This window comes from Cydia amplana, chromosome 25 (assembly GCF_948474715.1).
Source record: "Cydia amplana chromosome 25, ilCydAmpl1.1, whole genome shotgun sequence".
NCBI classification, from domain to species: domain Eukaryota; kingdom Metazoa; phylum Arthropoda; class Insecta; order Lepidoptera; family Tortricidae; genus Cydia; species Cydia amplana.
Window position 1 is genome coordinate 2,428,754 of NC_086093.1, and position 19,255 is coordinate 2,448,008.

Sequence of the window (19,255 nt, forward strand, 5' to 3'; positions counted from 1 at the left end):
AACAACAAATACTAAAAAGCACGGAACCCTCGGTGGGCGAGTCCGACTCGCACTTATCTGTTTTTTTTTTCGTATTACCGATAGCAAGTTAAACGGCCAAACTGCAAGATAGACCAAAAAGTTTCTTCAAGTTTTTTATTTTTTTAACTTAATACATTCACTCATCCATTCATTCAATACTGTTTTTGCGATTGTACTGTATCTGTGTGTGTAATCATTCACCTCAGCTCTCCTGCCGATACCTACACCTATACATATATAAGTTAAATACACTTAGAGGTGCACTGATGATCAGTGCCTAAGCATAGGCGACATAGGCGGAGAGAAATAAGCAAGCAAACTGCCGTATTCGAACTTCAAGATATTCACAAGAGACGACACGTACTAGATCCATTCTAGATACGTTATAGTTTATATTTCAACTAGTTCTCTTTTGCAGTTCAATTCGGGCAACCAATGTCACTTTTACGTTAGATAGTGTCAGATATCTATTAGATGTGAATTGGATCTCGAAGTCATATCTTGTGGAAATCGTTCAAGAGTATCTCCAGAATCGCAGAAATGTCAAATTTGAAAGATTAGATCTTAAATATATCGTTATCGTATCTTGGTGACGTCTAAAAGATATCTAGTAGATGTCTATTTCAAAATCTGAATCGGGCCCATAGAGTGTTCTCTCCATACATAAATTTTCTTATTATATTCGTAGTCGATATCTAGCGTCAAGTAGCAGATTTGTCAGTACTACTTGACAATAGACTTATTTATTTTCCTTGTTTATAACCGATTTATTAAGACCATATATCTCTGACCTGCAGTGCATCAAATCATTACCATATGACCCGTGGTCACACCTATGTTACGAGATGTTAAAACTGCCACACCACTCTTCGCCCCTGTCATTTGAAATTCAATCTTAACTAAAAATAATAAAGTTAAGTTTCCAATAATCATAAATTCTGAGATGTGGCCGAATAGCAGATGGGGACATCGTGACCTTTGAGTTATATAATACTAGCTGTTGCCCGCGACTCCGTACGCGTGGATTTGTATATTGGTGGTTATAAATTCTACATTAGCTTAGAACATTAGGCAGCAAAAGATAGCAGTAGGGACGGTTAACATTTGTTAATTATTATACAACGCATGAGATTTGTCTTTCACAACCTGGCTACGAATAAGTTTCAAGCCCCTAACTGAATAAAATTGTTCTCGATATAATCTCTCTCAACCCCCAGAAGATTTTCAAGTCCACTGTTTAATAAAACCTGCTACCTAACTACCTATTTACGACGTTAGAAGTTCCTAGCTTTAAATAAAATTTGAACCCTCTACCAACTCTCAACCCCTGTTTAAATCTTTAGGGGATGAATTTTTAAAAACGCTGAAATTACTTTTCTTGTATTCTAATAATATGCCTTTATACAACGTTTCAAGTCCCGCACTCAAATAAATATTTGGGTTCCATACAAATTTTCAACCCCCTTTCACCACCTTGGGCAATTAATTATGCGAGCGAAACTACCGTACGAACCGATGCGCGCGCGCGACTTACTGACTTTATACAAAGATTTAAGTCCCGCACTCGCAAAAATATTTGATCTTCATACACTCTTTCAACCCCTTTTTGACCTCCTCGGGGGATGAATTTTTAAAAACGCTGAATAGGTTTTCTTATTTTTTAATAAAATACCTTTTTACGAAGTTTCAAGTTCCTAGCTTTAAATAAAATTTGAACCCTATACAAACTTTCAACCCCTTTTGGACCCTTATAGGGGATTAATTTTTAAAAACGCTGAAATTAATTTTCTCGTATTCTAATAGTATGCCAATATACAAAGATTCAAGTCCCGCACTTCAAAAAAAAATTTGACCTCCATACAAATTTTCAACCCCTTTTCACCACCTTAAATGTTGAATTTAAAAAAAAACGCTGAAATTAGTTTTCTTCTCTTTTAATGAAATAACTTTGTACGAAGTTACAAATTCGTAGCTTAAAATTAAATTTAAACCCTATACAATCTTTCAACCCCTTTTTAACCCTTTTAAGGGATGAATTTGTAAAAACGCTGAAATTACTTTTCTTGAGTTCTAATAATATGGCTTTATACAAAGCCATATTATTAGAACTCAAGAAAAGTTTTTTACCCCCTTAGGGGTTGAATTTCCTAAAATGTCGCACTTATTTTATAGATTCAAACTTTCAATCCCTTTTTAACCCTGTTAGGGGATGAATTTTCAAAAACGCTGGAATTACTTTTCCTGTCTTATAATAATATCCCCATATACAAAGTTTCAAGTCCCACACTCACAAAAATATTTGATCTCCATACAGACTTTCAACCCCTTTTTCACCGCCTTGGGGGATGAATTTTCGAAAACTTAGAAATTAGTTTTCTTTTTTTATAATGTAATACATTTTTACAACGTTTCAAATTCCTTGCTTAAAATAAAATTTGCACCCTAGGACAAAGTTTCATCCCCTTTTTCACCCCCCTTAGGGGTTGAATTTCGTAAAACGTCGCAATTACTTTTTTTTGGTTATCAGGTATTATGCCTTTCTAAGAAGTTTCAAAGCATTTGTAATGGATTCAAATTTTCAACCCCTTTTTAACCCTGTTAGGGGATGAATTTTCAAAAACGCTGAAATTGCTTTTCCTGTCTTATAATAATATCCCCATATACAAAGTTTCAAGTCCCACACTCACAAAAATATTTGATCTCCATACAGACTTTCAACCCCTTTTTCATCACCTTGGGGGATGAATTTTCGAAAACGCAGAAATTAGTTTTCTTGTTTTTTAATGTAATACATTTTTACAAAGTTTCAAATTCCTTGCTTAAAATAAAATTTGCACCCCAGGACAAAGTTTCATCCCATTTTTCACCCTCCTTAGGGGTTGAATTTCCGAAAACGTCGCAATTACTTTTTTTTGTAATCGGCTATTATGCCTTTCTAAGAAGTTTCAAAGCATTTGTAATGGATTCAAATTTTCAACCCCTTTTTAACCCTGTTAGGGGATGAATTTTCAAAAACACTGAAATTACTTTTTCTGTCTTATAATAATTTCCCCATATACAAAGTTTAAAGTCCCGCGCTCGAAAAAATGTTTGATATCCATACAAACTTTCAACCCTTTTTTCACCACCTTAGGGGATGAATTTTCAAAAACGCTGAAATTAGTTTTCTTGTATTTAAATTTAATATCTATCTGCAAAGTTTCAAGTTCCTAGCTTAAAATGAAATTTGCACCCCAAGACGAACTTTCATCCCCTTTTTAAGCCCCTTAGGGGTTGAATTTCCAAAAACGTCGCAATTACTTTATTTTGTAATCGGCTATTATGCCTTTCTAAGAAGTTTCAAAGCATTTATAATGGATTCAATCTTTCAACCCCTTTTTAACCCTGTTAGGGGATGAATTTTCAAAAACGCTGAAATTACTTTTCTTGTCTTATAATAATATCCCCATATACAAAGTTTCAAGTCCCACACTCACAAAAATATTTGATCTCCATACAAACTTTCAACCCTTTTTTCACCACCTTAGGGGATGAATTTTCAAAAACGCTGAAATTAGTTTTCTTATTTTTTAATATAATACATTTTTACAAAGTTTCAAATTCCTAGCTTAAAATAAATCTTGTACCCCATACAACCTTTCATCCCCTTTTTAACCCCCTTAGGGGTTGAATTTTTCAAAATCGTTTCTTATCTCTTGTACACTTTATAAATGCAACCTAGTGTGCAAATTTCAACTTTCTAGCTTTTGTAGTTTCGGCTCTGCGTTGATGAATCAGTCAGTCAGTCAGTCAGTCAGTCAGTCAGGACACTTGCATTTATATATATAGATAACGTACGGTTTTGCATTTGGTTTTCGACCACCGTCCGCGTCGCTTGCCTGTCTGTAGGTATCAAATTAAAATCGTGAAGTGCGTTGCCTGTCAGAACCCCTAGTGTATAAATTTCATTCGAGAGCGTGACGTGCGTTCGCGTTTGCATTATGTCTATCTTGTATGGGATATAGAACAGCGCGCCAAGCGGGACTTTTTGAAACTCAAAATCCCATAAAATTTACACTGTGTCGAATTAAAATCGTGAAGTACGTTGTGTTGTTTAACAGTTTTTCATTTCTCATGCTCTGAAAGTGGGTCGTTGTTGTTCTAAAATGTGTGCAGAAAATGATACGTTTCTGCACTAGAGCACTGTACTTTCTAAGTAATTTTTTTTAGAGAAATTAAAGTATTCGGATTTAAATGGATTTGTTTTATTGTACAATTTCCATTCTGGTAATTAACTCTTCCAAATATAGCACATTAATTGTGCAACAAGGGGGGTAATTGAGATATTGGAAACGGGGGTGATAATACTGATAATAAAATAAACTATTTAGAAAAGTATAGGCTGCATGAGCTGTTTGGGTCTTCTGTTCTCATTCATTCTTACCACATTCCTATTTTATCGAAATATATTTTTCTATTTTTTTCAGGCCGGCTGGAAGACCCTAGGCCGCTTCGTCCTCCAAGAGAAAGGCAGCACCGCCCCCATCCCCAGACACCGCGCCGCCATCGCCAGGATCCAACGAGGACTCAGCATCACCCGCGGCGCCATCACAGGTACACTAGCTTAAGAGAGAGAAAGAGAGAGAGAGAGAAAGGCAGCACAGCCCCCATACCCAGACACCGCGCCGCCATCGCCAGGATCCAACGAGGACTCAGCATCACCCGCGGCGCCATCACAGGTACACTAGCTAAGAGAGAGAGAGAGAGAGAGAGAGAGAGAGAGAGAGAGAGAGAGAGAGAAAGGCAGCACCGCCCCCATCCCCAGACACCGCGCCGCCATCGCCAGGATCCAACGAGGACTCAGCATCACCCGCGGCGCCATCACAGGTACACTAGCTTAAGAGAGAGAAAGAGAGAGAGAGAGAAAGGCAGCACAGCCCCCATACCCAGACACCGCGCCGCCATCGCCAGGATCCAACGAGGACTCAGCATCACCCGCGGCGCCATCACAGGTACACTAGCTTAAGAGAGAGAAAGAGAGAGAGAGAGAGAGAGAGAGAAAGGCAGCACCGCCCCAGCCGCGCCAGCTGGTTTAGTTTGACGTAAATAAATGTATTTTCTTTCTTTCTTTCTTCTTTCAACTTTTTGTTCTAACTGACAGGCCGATATCGTCCGGTGGACTGTTTTACAAGTTTTATTTAACTTGCAATGTTTGCTTGTAATAATTGTGATGTTTTCACCACGCCAACTGGTAAAGGCTCCCTCGATTGTTCAAAAACTGATAGCAAAGTTGCATTTTATTCATGTGAGGCAAATTTTGAGTTGTTTTCTTATGTTTGCTGGTAGAATTGACTTTTAAATGATGATTTTGAATGATAAATATTTAATAAGTAATATTCATTTGGATTTGCTTTGGTTGATATCTTACAGTTAATATTTTCTTCGGGTTGGTGTTTCACTCGGGAGCAAATTTTGTTTAACCCTCGTGCTTTGAAACCATATCAATTAGCAGCGGTTAAAGAATAACTTTGTGCCCTTGTAAAACAAATTACTTTTATTTGGGTCAAATCTTGCATGAATAATTAGACCCACTTCCCAGAATTCGATTAAGCTATAACTTCACATACATAATATATGTAAATCGGATGACAATGCAATATTATGGTACCATCGAGCTGATCTGATGATGGAGACAGGAGGTGGCCATAGGAACTCTGTGATGAAACAGCGCAACTTAATTGTGTTAGGGGTTTTTAGAATTGTCTCGATGAGTATTAGCTGTCCGTGGAAAGAAAAATACAGTCAGCGATAAAAGCTTGTACCAAAAATGAAATTTATGGCAAAAAAAAATGTACAGTACATATGGCCCTATTTTCACGCACTAGTGCGTAAAATAGCACTTTTAGTGCGATGTGAAAAGTTTAAAGGGCCATAATTATGTACTGTAAAACGTTCGATACACGTGCGAATAGGTAATTCGCAACTCGTGTCGATTTAAAACACTCCCTTCGGTCGTGTTTTAATTTATCGCCACTCGTTTCGAATTTCCTCTTTTTCGCACTTGTATCGAAAATAACTATTTTATTTCAGGCACGTCACCGTTCCCGCTGGGCGGTAGTTTCATGTCCACAGAAGCGACCGAAGTGAAACCGCCTATCCAGGCTGCGTACAGTGACCCCACACACTGCCGGTAAAATACTTTATATGTTTATCCGTGTGTAAACGGCAGCCTAAACTGAAATATAGTTTAGATCTCAACTAGATATCTTTTGCTGCTCAATTCGGGCAACCAATGTCACTTTTACGTTAAATTATCGTATAAAGATCGTTTCAAAATCGTTTTGAGATCAAAAAATACATAACGAGACGTTTTAGACCTTGTGAAAATCGTTCAAGAGTATCTCCAGAATCGCGGAAATGTCAAATTTGACAGGCTAGATCTTAAAAATACCGTTGTCGTATCTTGGTGATGATGTCTTGGTAGATATCTAATAGATATCTAGTTCAAAATCTGAATCGGGCCCCAAGCCTTTCGGTGGCTGAGAGTCTTCAGCTTACGCGGCTAACGTCTTGAGATTTTCATTTCATTTCATTTTTTTCAGGAGAGTGTCATCCACGCCTTTAGGCAAAGGCATAGGGCGGGCGAAAGGGCACTCGGACAAAGATGTCCGCTCCTTCATGCAAAGGCGGGCGGCTTCAAGAGAGGTACGTTATTACTTACTTAGGTACTTACAATAGGCTACATGACTAATTTTCATGTAGGTATGGTATCAATCGATCGGGTTTGTTTTTAGGATCAAATGTCTATATGATACCCATTGCATTAAAGCAACGCAAAAGTCAGAAATTAAAGTCAAAGTCCGACAGTCGCACTTCACTCGCGAAACGCCCCTCACAAAAGGATAAGTGAACGTGACGTCAAGGTCACTGAGATCCCATCTTGTAGTATGGACAAAACAAGAAAATTGCGTTTTTTCCGTGAAATATTGCGTTTATGTATATAGTTGCTATACAATATATTTTTGGATAAAATGTAAGGAATCGAATGGTAGGTACCCTTACTTTTATCGTTTTTGGAAGTTAAAAAAAACTTAAATTATGAAATTTTCAGGTCCTGTATTTTTGAGACATTTCCGTATTTTATTTTAATATCCACATTATTGGAAATTAAACGAACTTACCTGTAAGTGAAGTTCATTTCAATTATATTAGCTGCACAAACTTCGAAATGATAATTTTAACTTGTAGTACGTGCTTTATCATGTAGCCTGTTCCATGAATGTTACAGAGAGGCAAAGCCAAAATTAAAAATATGTATCTGATTTATGAACATAACTCCTACGTTGAACGATTCCCGCGCTGTCAACTGTCAATGTCATTTAGTTTAGAGTAACAAGCCAAGACATAACACTTTCACTGCCAGTAGCCCGCTAGGATTCTCTATTCTTAGGTACTTATCGCTACAAAGCGGAAAAAACATATGGTATCCGCTATGCTTTTAGCTCACGCTGGCAGTGAATATGCCAATAGATGGAACAACTTGGCCCCCAATTCAGCAAAGCCAATATTGCCATAACTTTGACAGGGATTATAGGTACACGAATCCCTGGTTGTCTCAGGACAACGTGGGTACTGGGTGGGATGGGTTATCATTTCGAAGTTTGTGCAGCTAATATAATTGAAATGAACTTCACTTACAGGTAAGTTCGTTTAATTTCCAATTATTATTACGCTGCACAAACTTCTTCAATGATAATTTTAACTTGTAGATGTTTAGAGATAAGTATTCAAAGTTTGTTTTGGCTTTGTATTACAACAATGAAATCATTGATTAACAATGATTTATTATTTCATTTTAAATTAGGTACCTTTTTAGTTATCATTAACTATTTTCAAAATATAGGTATGTATATTTAGTTTACAACATTATTTAGAGATCTAGTGATATCATTTCATCAAACTGTCTATCGTATAGTATAGATAGTTGAAACAAAAATAATTTGATCCTTATTTATTAATAGGTAAGTATTTTCATTTATACCACCAAATACCACATACAACTTAATTATTATAGGAAAGAAATCAAAGGATAGCATGAGATGCATCTGTTGGCGAATACAACAACTATAAGCAACTCTTGGCAGTGTGTTATTGTTGGTTACACCTTTAAGTAACACTTATTTTCTCATTTATCATAGTAAGGATTTACCAAAATTATTGGATGGAACCATGATTATGAAATTGAGAAAAATCATTACAAGAATCACTCCACCTTGATGTTTTTCTTCCACCAACTCCTAAACGATTTACGGTTGACACAACACATAACAGGTTAAATAGGTGATGAAAATAAAAATATATCAATACAAATCTTTAAGAGTTGACTTATGTAATCCCTCTACAAATCGTTTGGGAAGTGATTTTTTCATGATTCTGAGGGCAATAAATAATCACTAACAAGTTAACTACCATCACGAATATTATTGTTCGTTATTTATATATACAGGTAATCAATGTTTTACACCTCATTCAATTTGAAATTAGTGTTTTCCCTGAAAAAATTAATGCTATGGATAGCAAGGGTTGCTGAAATTTATCAATCAGAATAACAGTAAAGTTTGATATTTTTTCAAGGACAGGGTTTGCACGTTGTATAGGTACAATCACAACAGCTAATAAAAGTGATAAAGTAAATTTTTACTTTTTCTTAATCCTGTAATGAATGATTTTCATTAGTTGGTGACATTGTTAATAAATAATTTAAGACCGATTAAGGGTACTAGGTCACACTTTAAGGTTGAGTTTGGTGTAATCGAAAAAACGTTCTTCATAAAGTGTTCAATTCTATCATTTGAGGAGAGCCTATTCCCCAATAAAAGCACAAGAGCAGATTTACAATTATTTACACATCTATACCCTCATTACATAATGCTATTAAAAACGGCAAGCACTTCTGAAACAGATGCCATAAAATAATTAATGTAATTATTTTTACATAACATACACCAGTATTTCAAGTGTGTACTGTGTGTGTGTGTGTGCTTGACGGTGTTGGGCGCAAGGGATTACACCGTACTGTACTCCTTTCTCCTCTTCCTCTTCTCCTTCAGTGATGGCTGATGGCACTTCCTGGATAACACTGGGGTAACCAGGATAATGGATAATGGGGTAACCGCTGTTGAAACTTGAAACCAGTTAATAAAATATGTTTTTATAAATGAGAGTTGGGGCGCAAATCTTATACAATTATATGTACATATGCGTGTAAATATTTTGTAAACTGAGTAGTTACAATGACCGTGCCTTGATGCCTTCTACTTTTCCTAAATTTTAATACCTTAGATTTCGTTTCAGTTGGAAGGAAAACATAGATAAAATATTTTTTGCAAAAGCATCTACTTATGTAGAAAAAACATCTGGGTTACTTCACCAGGATATTTATATAATAACCAATAACTCGTGAGGTATATGGATTTCCAAAATGTTGTAAGAATTTCAAATTTAATTTGCGTTAAATCTGAAATCTTACATTATTTTCTCTCAATCAGCTTATGACACTTAAAGCACATATAGCATTTAAGTAGAATATTGTAATTTCTCTTTTCACACCACTGCTAATGTTCCTAGACATAAAAAATACTGTATTTCATTTCACCGGTTTATAAATAATTGCGATAGCTGTGTTGTCTTCTCTCAGATGTATCTCAGTGTGGTAAACCGGAAAAGAGGGTCTTTAAACATAAACAAGACCACCATAACCTGAACAAAATTAATGTACCTAATTCATTCTATTAGGCTTATTTAATAATTTCCACACGGGTGTAAGTATTACCGTAAGTAATTAAATATCTGGAAAAAATATATATTTATAACCCTTTATTTTAATTAGCCACCAAATTATGTCACACTAGGTGATATATTGGCATTGTATTTCTTTAAAATATACGAAATTCAGTATAGGTACTTTTATCTATTCAGCTCTTTAAATACACACATAACCATATTCATTAGCCAAACTTAAATATCTATAACTTGTAGTTATAGGTACCTATAACTTGTAGTTATAGGTACAACAACCCATTTATATGAGCAAAGTTCATTAAAACTAATTACAATGTGACCAATATATAAAGGACTTTATCTGTTGTTTAAGTTTGTATTTATCCTTATCGGCTAAAGAAATAATTATAGTATTACCCAGCTTTCTGAGGTAAGTACTAAGGAGCTAATTTCATTTGATTATAGCTCCATATAGGTAATGGTATCAAGACTAATTAAGTGTATCTTGTATATGTATGCACCTACATGGTATAAATAACATTTATAATAATAAGCTTCAACAATAGATATATAATCTAAACAATTGCTCATTATGTGACCTCTAGATCTTAGACACTTCATGAAAGGTCTGACACATATCGACACCTAGTCTAATAGTCTAATAAAAGGACTTATGTCATTACTTCATTAGTTTCATAACAGTTCCAATTCCCTGTTGACTTAAACTGCTTAGTTGCAATAAATTTACTTCTTCTATAGGTATCTGTATTTATTTCTCTTAGGATTTGGTAGAGAAAATATTGAAGTCAATATTAAACTGTATAAAGTGTACATTATTTTATTAGGACATCATAGGCATATACACACAGTATATATCACAGTCACATAGTTTTCTAGTATTTGACTATCAATTTTTACAGAATTGATCATATTTCGGAATACCTCTAGGTATTAGCACAGACAAAAAATTTAATTTTGTATGACAGAATCCTTGTAAATATGATGTCACTGCAATTAAAGAAGTGTATTTAAATAAACCACAGCTTTTGAGAATTTGTTCTAAATGAACACAGGCTGTTGTAATGTCACTTGAGTGCGACCACATTGTGACTGCAGAGAGGAAAGTGTTGCTCCGCTTCCTTATCGCTGCTTTTGACCAGGGTTTTTTGTATGTTGTAATGTTAAATGAACACTTTATTATATGAAACAAATAGTAACAGCAAAACATACATTGGAAAATATGATTGATAATCGAGCCCTTGAAGTTGAAGTACCGGGCCGTAAGCTATTAGTTTTTCTGTTAGATTTTCTTATAATATCACTTGTCGACAGCATGTTTTAAAGAAATCTCTAATGCCATTTATTGTGCTTTAATAGTATTTAAAGGACCGCTGCCTTAGCGAAGATTCTCAGTGATGACAGTCACACAAATGAAAGTCAGTCACTTAAAAGCGACAGCCGGTTGCAGCACAAAATTGATTGAGAGCTAAATCATCACAGTTAGCAAACAAATACTTAGCCTTATTCATTACTGACAAGCATCTCACCAGCCGCAGTTCAAGTCGCTGCCAATAAAATTTTTACAGCGCAGATTATTTTTGCATAATCTTGTTTGGGTCATACTGGTTTTGTAATGTTCTTAATTAAACATCTGAAAAAACAAACAACGAGGTTGTCTTATTAGGATTTTTCCATATCCAGATTTCTGGTGCCTCCGTCTCACGATGTCAAGATTTACTCGCTTAATTCCTTGCTTGCTGAAATAAGAATAAATATTTTAATTCACCTACTTGAAGATGAGTACATATCAAGAGACGGCCTAATTTGGCATACCACATTGATTAACTCATGGGGCCACAAAACCCAGTTCTAGCAAGACTTGTGGCCTTAAGTCCACTGCCATTGGCAGGTAGGATATGAGCCATATCTCAGTGCTGTTAGTAAGGAATAAGTGACAACACCACAATGTCCCAAATATACTGGCATTGAACACACCTAGTATTAGTATGTGAAAGATTGCCAAGTTCAAATATCATCAGAGATACCTAGGTTAGTACTCCAAAAAGCTTAGTATAGCCATTTTACAAACAGATGCACCTAGAATAGTGCTCCAGATTGCAGTGCATAGCTCAGTCACCATGTGCAGTTAGCAGACAGACACACCTATAATAGTGGCCCAGAATGCACAGTGCACAGCACAACCACCGTGTGCAGTTAGCAGACAGAGGCACCTAGAATAGTGCTCCAGAATGCACAGTGCACAGCGCAACCACCGTGTGCGGTTAGCAGACAGATGCACCTAGAATAGTGCTCCAGAATGCACAGTGCACAGCACAACCACCGTGTGCAGTTAGCAGACAGACGCACCTAGAATAGTGCTCCAGAATGCAGTGCACAGCTCAGTCACCATGTGCAGTTAGCGGACAGATATACACCTAGCTAGAATAGTGTTCCAAAAAATCCAGAATGCACAAGTAGCACAAACGTCGAAAATCATGAACAAATAAGCACTTGATACTGGGTCCACTGTATTTCCTACTTTGCGTTTATTTCCCTTTCGGAATTTTAGATACGTATTAAACATTCGGTCGCTGGCGAGCGAGGAGGGCACAGATTGCTTTTTATACGCCACGCGAAAATCGCTTTTTTCTCTACGCCGCTGGCGGAGATGGAGATGATGATGCAGACCTAAAATAAAAAGTAGGTACCTACGTCCATGCCCTGCTAGATTCTTATTTTGATATGCAACATGTCCGGGTGGATAGTCATGCTATCCACGAAACGACGCCGCCTTTGACCTTGGTCGCGAAAGTAGCATTTTCTTCTTCAGTCTTCTTGTATTTTCTTCCAATTTTGTAATTGGTCGGACTGTCGTACACTAATATTTTATTTTTTCACATATTTATTATATATTTACTATTATTTCCTGTTAAAAAAGTTATATTTTATTAAGCCCTAATGGTCTAGGCTAACATGAATAAACACAATGACATTGACAGTTGACAGCGCGGGAATCGTTCAACGTAGGAGTTATGTTCATAAATCAGATACATATTTTTAATTTTGGCTTTGCCTCTCTGTAACATTCATGGAACAGGCTACATGATAAAGCACGTACTACAAGTTAAAATTATCATTGAAGAAGTTTGTGCAGCGTAATAATAATTGTGATAAATTGCTCATTTGCTATCTATTTTACTAGATTTTGTTATAAAATTCAACATGTGTCATCATCCCTATTAGTTCTATTACCATCAGGCGGGCATGTGCTTGTTTACCACCGACGTGGTATAAAAAATAACCGTTTCAGTGTCCGGTTCAGGTTCCTGTCGGTAATCGGTGCCGCTACGCTATATTTTTTCTCGTTTTTATTTTCCCGCTTTGTTTTATATGTCCATGCCAAATTGCAGCTTTCTAGCACTAAGGCTCACTTGCACATTCCACTAACCCGGGGTTGACCGGTTAAACCTGGAGTTACCATGGTTACCAGTACACTTTGACACTGGGTTAACGGTTTAACCGCTTAACCCCGGGTTAGTGGGATGGTGCAAGTTGGCCTAAGTAGTTACGTAGTGTATTTATATTTTAAATGTCGAAAGTCAGTTTTTTTTCATTTTCAACAATGTTATGCCAGGCGTGTCTCACTCCGCGATTTCGTCGCTTTGCTACAGGTAGCTAAAAGTACATCCGTTCGGCCCCAATTTTGGTGGCTAGCCATAAGCCGTGCGTGGCGCTGTCGCCACCTAGCGGCCATATCTGTGCTGATCGTAACAGACGCGTTTTGTTAGAGTGTGAGTCTTCTGTACTTAGTACTATTATTATTATTTTTTTATTATTTAACAAAATACAAAGTACAGTGTACTTATAACTAAAGTTTCGCCAAACTGTAAAACAGTTTGTTGGCGATGCGCTCAAATAAACTCAAACTAAAATAACTACAGTACTTAGGTAGGTAGTTACCATACATCAACAACACAGCTGCCTGTAATAAACCCTGTTTCGACGCAAACATATATACCTACTGTCGTTCGGCAAGTACCTGTGCCCCGCACGGCTCGCGCTAGTTGTATTGATATCATTTGTTACGATTACTATCTATTTTAGGTCAAACCAGGACAGGGATCGGAACCGGTTTCTTGCAAAAACTTAGAAATAACCATATTTTTCGAATTATTTTTTTTATACTCGAAATGTAGGACTCAGTTGTGTTTTTATTAGGTTACGACTTCATATTATTAGATTGCCCAATTAGAAATGAAGTAATTAGCAAAGAACGAAAAAATACCGTTTCCGTTCCCATACAAAAAATACCGGTATCCGATCCCTGAACCAGGGTTTACTATTGGATTGGATTTATTCTGTGGTTTTGCCCAATTCCAGGTCCACTCGGAAGGCGAGACCCAGGGCGGGTCCCTGGGGGCGGAGGCGCTGGCCGCGCAGGTGGCGCGCTTCAAGAGAGTCTCCCTCCGGAAACTGCGGGCCTGGCGCTCCTGAGTGTGGCAGGTAACGGGGCCATTCTATTTAAAGTTGTCCCCTACTAATTTTTTTCAAAATGGACTTTTTTATATTATTTCTACTCAGAATCATGAGCTCTTTTGATCCTAATAGGAGGAAAAAAGTGTCCCAAGATTTCCATATGTTTTTCGATATTTCCATTCCGAAACCGCCATACAAAGTCTATGAAAAGTTTGGTAACGGAATGGGAAAAAAACCTTAGGACACTTTTCTCTTCTTAGGATAGAAAGAGCTCGTACGAGTAGTAATAACATATAAATTCAAATTAAAAAAAGTGTAGGGTACAACTTTAAATAAAATGGCCCAAAGATACTTAGGGCTCATTTAGACGGTGCGAGAGCTCGCATGCGAGTTTCATTACATTGCGTCATTTGATCGGTCGGCTGAATTGACGTAACCTCAATGCTCTGCAATGTAACTAAAATCGTATACGAGTTCATGCGCCGGCGTCTAAATGAACCCTTATTCATTTTAATTTTTACTCCTATACTTTAATTTTAAAATAAGGGCTTGGCATAATTTTTAATATTGGATATGATAAAGATATTATTTTTTCCAAGTAGGCATATTACAATACGCTTTTGAACGTCAAATAAAGCTACACCGGCTCTAACCCCACACCTCTGCCCGAGAAGACACTACACTAAACTGAACATTATGATACTTCTAACTAAACTGAAATGTTCATTATACAATAATTTAGGCAACTATCGGCGCGATTTGGGAAATGAATTAGAGATTCACTAGATATTAAATAGTAAAGATATGTGACGTTCCACGGCAAAAGGTACCTTATGGCGGCCGGCGCTTACGCTATTATTAACGCCGCTCCAATATTCGAACTAAACAAAGCTTGTACTATGGGTGCTAGGCGACGATATATTACATACTTAAATAGATAAATACATACTTTTATACTCGTATAGTTACCTACATAGAAAACACCTACGACTCAGGAACAAATATTTGTGTTCCTCATCATCATAATGACCGCTTCCCATCAGGTAGCTCGTCTGCTCGTTTGCTAACTACCACATAAAAAAAATCTGTCGCAAACTCTTCTTAAATTATTTGAAAATCAATCGTTCCAGGTATTCCGTCGCCTCGGTACCAGTTTAGCCCACCACCGCGCCTCGCTCTCCTCTGAACTCGGTTCCATCTGGGACTTCCTCCGCCTCGACCGGGACCGGGACCGGGACCGCGACCGGGACCGGGACCGGGACCGGCGCCGCTCCGAGCCCGCCTCCTACGAGCCCATCGACTCCCGCTCCCCCGCCAGGTTAGCCCGAGACCTCCTACAGGTTATCCAGGAGACAGTCTTCAAGAAAATCGACGAGCCTAAAAAATGCCCTCTAGTTAAAGAAGAATCCGACCTAACCAGCTCCGATGATGATGATGTCACGGAAAGAAAAATAGCTAATCTAATAGATTTCTTTTTCACTATAGTTAAAAGTCAGAAGGACGGAAGGAAGGATAGTGGAGGAAGCTGCTTTAGAAGTGAAGTCAGCCCTACTGAAGATAAAGTTTTAAATATTTATGCCCCTAGTAAAGTTAATACGGAGCTGGAGCAGAAAATGGAAACTCTAATGGAATTTTTGGCTACTACTGGGTGTATGGATGAAGAAATTGTTAAAGATGACAAGAAAATAACTCTTATGGAATTCCTATTTGGCCCGGATGATAGAAAAGTAGAAAGACCTATCATAGAGGTGACTAGAGAATTCAGTTTCAATAAAGGTATCAGTCTCAGCGAGTCTAATGTGAATGTTAAGAATCTTAGCTTTATAGATGAAACACCGGAAGAGGAAGGGAATGAAACGCTAGTAGACATGCTTTTAAAGTACATGGAAGATTATTCTAGTACAGATTTGAAAGAAAAGTATAAAGAACCTATAAAATCAATATCGATGACGCCGTCTTTGTCGGAAAAATCTAAGTCAGATGTAACTATAAGTAGGTTAGAGACTTTTAGTGACATTAGTAAGACAAAATCAGATTCTACATTGACACAAACTCTAGATACAGTAATAGATCGATTTGAAGACATGAGATCTGAGAAATCACCTAATAGTAGAAGGATATCAGAAACGGTAATAGATTTAAGCAACGTAAAACAAGATTTACAAGACATTTTTGAAGAAGCGGTGAATAAAATATACGAATTAAAAAAGATACACGATGACACTATGTCCGAACAAGAAGATTTAGAAAACTTCCACGCATACACAAATCCAGCTTTACAATGCATCCAATACATGCCTTATAGTGTAGAATTATCTGACATACAGGAAGAAGATGAATTCTCTTCACAAGATGAGAGATACTACGCTAGGCAATTAGCCGAAGAAGTTTTAAGATACATTGAGGATAAAATACAAATTGAAGAATTTGACGATAGTGAATTCGATTACGAATTGAGAAGATCCTCAATAAGTTTAATAGATTTGAGGAATATACCGGACTTGCCACAAAGCTTGATTATAAAACCTAAAGTCGTCAGAGTTGACAAAGCGACTTCAACAAATGACATGTCAGACTCCTTATCTGACATGTCAAAAAGGATAGACTCGGGATGTATGACAGAAGATACTACTCTAAGTTCCACAGATTGGAGCGACAAAGCTTTAAACAAACTCGAGTCTTTACACAAATTCTTTTCAAAATCAAGATTAGAAATCATTGATGAAACTTTGGAAGATAATGGCATGAGAACGCCCAAAACTCCAAAAGTTTTCCATGATGAAAAGAACGCAAATGACAAAGGGCAAGCGAGTCTTGATGATGTCGAAGATATTTTAGATGACAGTGATGAGAAAGTTGATGATAAGTTAAAAGTTGATGATGATCAAGATGCTATTGATGATAATGCGGACAGTGGAAATGTCGATAAGTGAGAAATAATGTAAGTCAAAATATTCTAAAGCAATAGTTTAGGGAAATGTGGCGATTAAGTATTGCGTTTATAACAGTCACTATGTATTTGATTTGACATTGAGCAGATATCAAATATATAACTGAGCAAACTTGAAGGATATCTAGAATCAATCGCATTTAAAGAACTTGGTTGAAATTTAAAAAAACGTAGGTCAAAATAACATGGCATAGAGTATAGAAAATACCATACCGATAATAATGGTAGAGAAACTAGCGATACTTTAGGTATCTGTCATCTTTTGAAAAACAAAATCAGACTTAAACGTTAAAGAATATAATGACAACATACATAAAGTAATATCATATTGGTATTGTCAAAAGCGCTTTATATAACAATAGGATAAACTTATTTGAGACCCATATGACATAAATACAGTTTTTACTAATATATTTTAAGTCAAATTTGCTATCACCGCATATAAGAAAAACACATAACAAGTGAAAAATGTTTTGTTATAAAAAAAACGAATTTAAAATAAATTTTCAAACATTGCAGTGACTTTTCACTTCAATATACTTTAATAATAAATATAAAACAATGTAGTTTATTTTGTTTTAAGTCTCAGTGTAACGAATGTGTAATTGTATTTTCGACCTGCAATGTAACCTGATTCTTATATACAATAAAAACTTTGAACTTTGAAAACAATTTATTACGTGAAATTAATGAACTCAAATAAGTTTATTTTGCCAAAATGTAAAAAATGCGTTATTATCGTACACAATAGTGATACGAGAACAAATAGTGAGATTTTTAATATTATTAATAGTAAATAATAAAATAAATACTTAGATGTGTTTAAATGTATTTATCAAAAGTTGAATTTATAAGAATTAATAGTGAATTTTATACATATTATTATTGTAACTAATAAATTGGCTTATTCGACCCTTAAATAGATTAAAATAAAAATCCAAAGTTTATGTTGTTGGACTTTGTAATGAATAAATGGTGAGTTTTCATACAAATGAAAATAAAGAATTATTTTATATTAACATGAAATAATATAAAATATCAATTAAAAGACATATTATTTGTCTTCCACACCTAGTAATGCATATAATATATTTACATATATATCTAACAATTTTATTTGTATGAAAATTTACACGAATTACTATATATAGGTATAAATTATACAACATATTAATCATTGTACATATTTTCTTAACAGATATTACATTTATTTTTTCATTGTTACTTTAAATAAACACATTGTACCTAATATTTAAAGATTTTGTCACAATTAAAAAAAAATATCACTTGCAACAAATAAAAAATTAAAATATTAAAGTTTTTATAAAATTCAATGCTTTTAACGTGTGTTATTTTTGTGGGTATTTCAAACAAATGCATTGTTATACAAATATATATTTTACAGTTTGTATGAACATTTTAATATAGTTATATTTATGTATGTAATATGTTACACCCTCTTAGGCCTATTACGATGATTTCAATATATATCTATATATTCATGACTACAGTTTCAAAGTAGACAATCATGAAAATATATTACTTAGCTGTTTTTATTTAAAAAATCAGTGCTAGCTGTGTGGAACAGGGTAAATATTGTACCTATTAGAAAAATATTGTATAAAAGACGGGCATAAAATAGTCTTTACAGTACATATGGCACTACTTTCCCGAACTAGTGCGGGAAATAGCACTTCCCGTGCGTATGTCGAAAGTTTAAAGTGCCATATGTACTGTAAAACGTTGTACGATACATGTGCGAATAGGTAATTCGCAACTCGTGTCGTTTTAAAACACTCCCTTCGGTCGAGTTTTGATTTATCGCCACTCGTTTCGAATTTCCTCTTTTCCGCACTTGTATCGTAAATAACTATTCCTAAAGTGTCATTCTATGGAACTTGCTAACTATGTAAACAAACCGCCATATTGAAATTGTCTCTGAATTATAAATTTACTAGTGACTTTTGTTTACAATACGAAACATCCGGAAATACGAAAGCATTTTGTCCAAGCTGAAACGAAGACCTTAAATACCTATACTTATAAACT

The 19,255-nt window shown here is 35.7% G+C and overlaps 1 protein-coding gene across 1 annotated transcript in view; it reads left to right on the forward strand.

The window, feature by feature from the left end:
* LOC134659546 (1-phosphatidylinositol 4,5-bisphosphate phosphodiesterase epsilon-1-like) overlaps nucleotides 1-15,514 on the forward strand; it is a 165,464-nt gene extending 149,950 nt beyond the window's left edge. The window contains exons 39-43 of the mRNA XM_063515212.1: nucleotides 4,488-4,614; nucleotides 6,091-6,190; nucleotides 6,603-6,705; nucleotides 14,161-14,283; nucleotides 15,387-15,514. Coding sequence (XP_063371282.1) covers nucleotides 4,488-4,614; nucleotides 6,091-6,190; nucleotides 6,603-6,705; nucleotides 14,161-14,274 — 444 coding nt within the window. The 3' untranslated portion in view covers nucleotides 14,275-14,283; nucleotides 15,387-15,514. The remainder of the gene's footprint in view (nucleotides 1-4,487; nucleotides 4,615-6,090; nucleotides 6,191-6,602; nucleotides 6,706-14,160; nucleotides 14,284-15,386) is intronic.
* The last annotated feature ends 3,741 nt before the right edge of the window (nucleotides 15,515-19,255 follow it).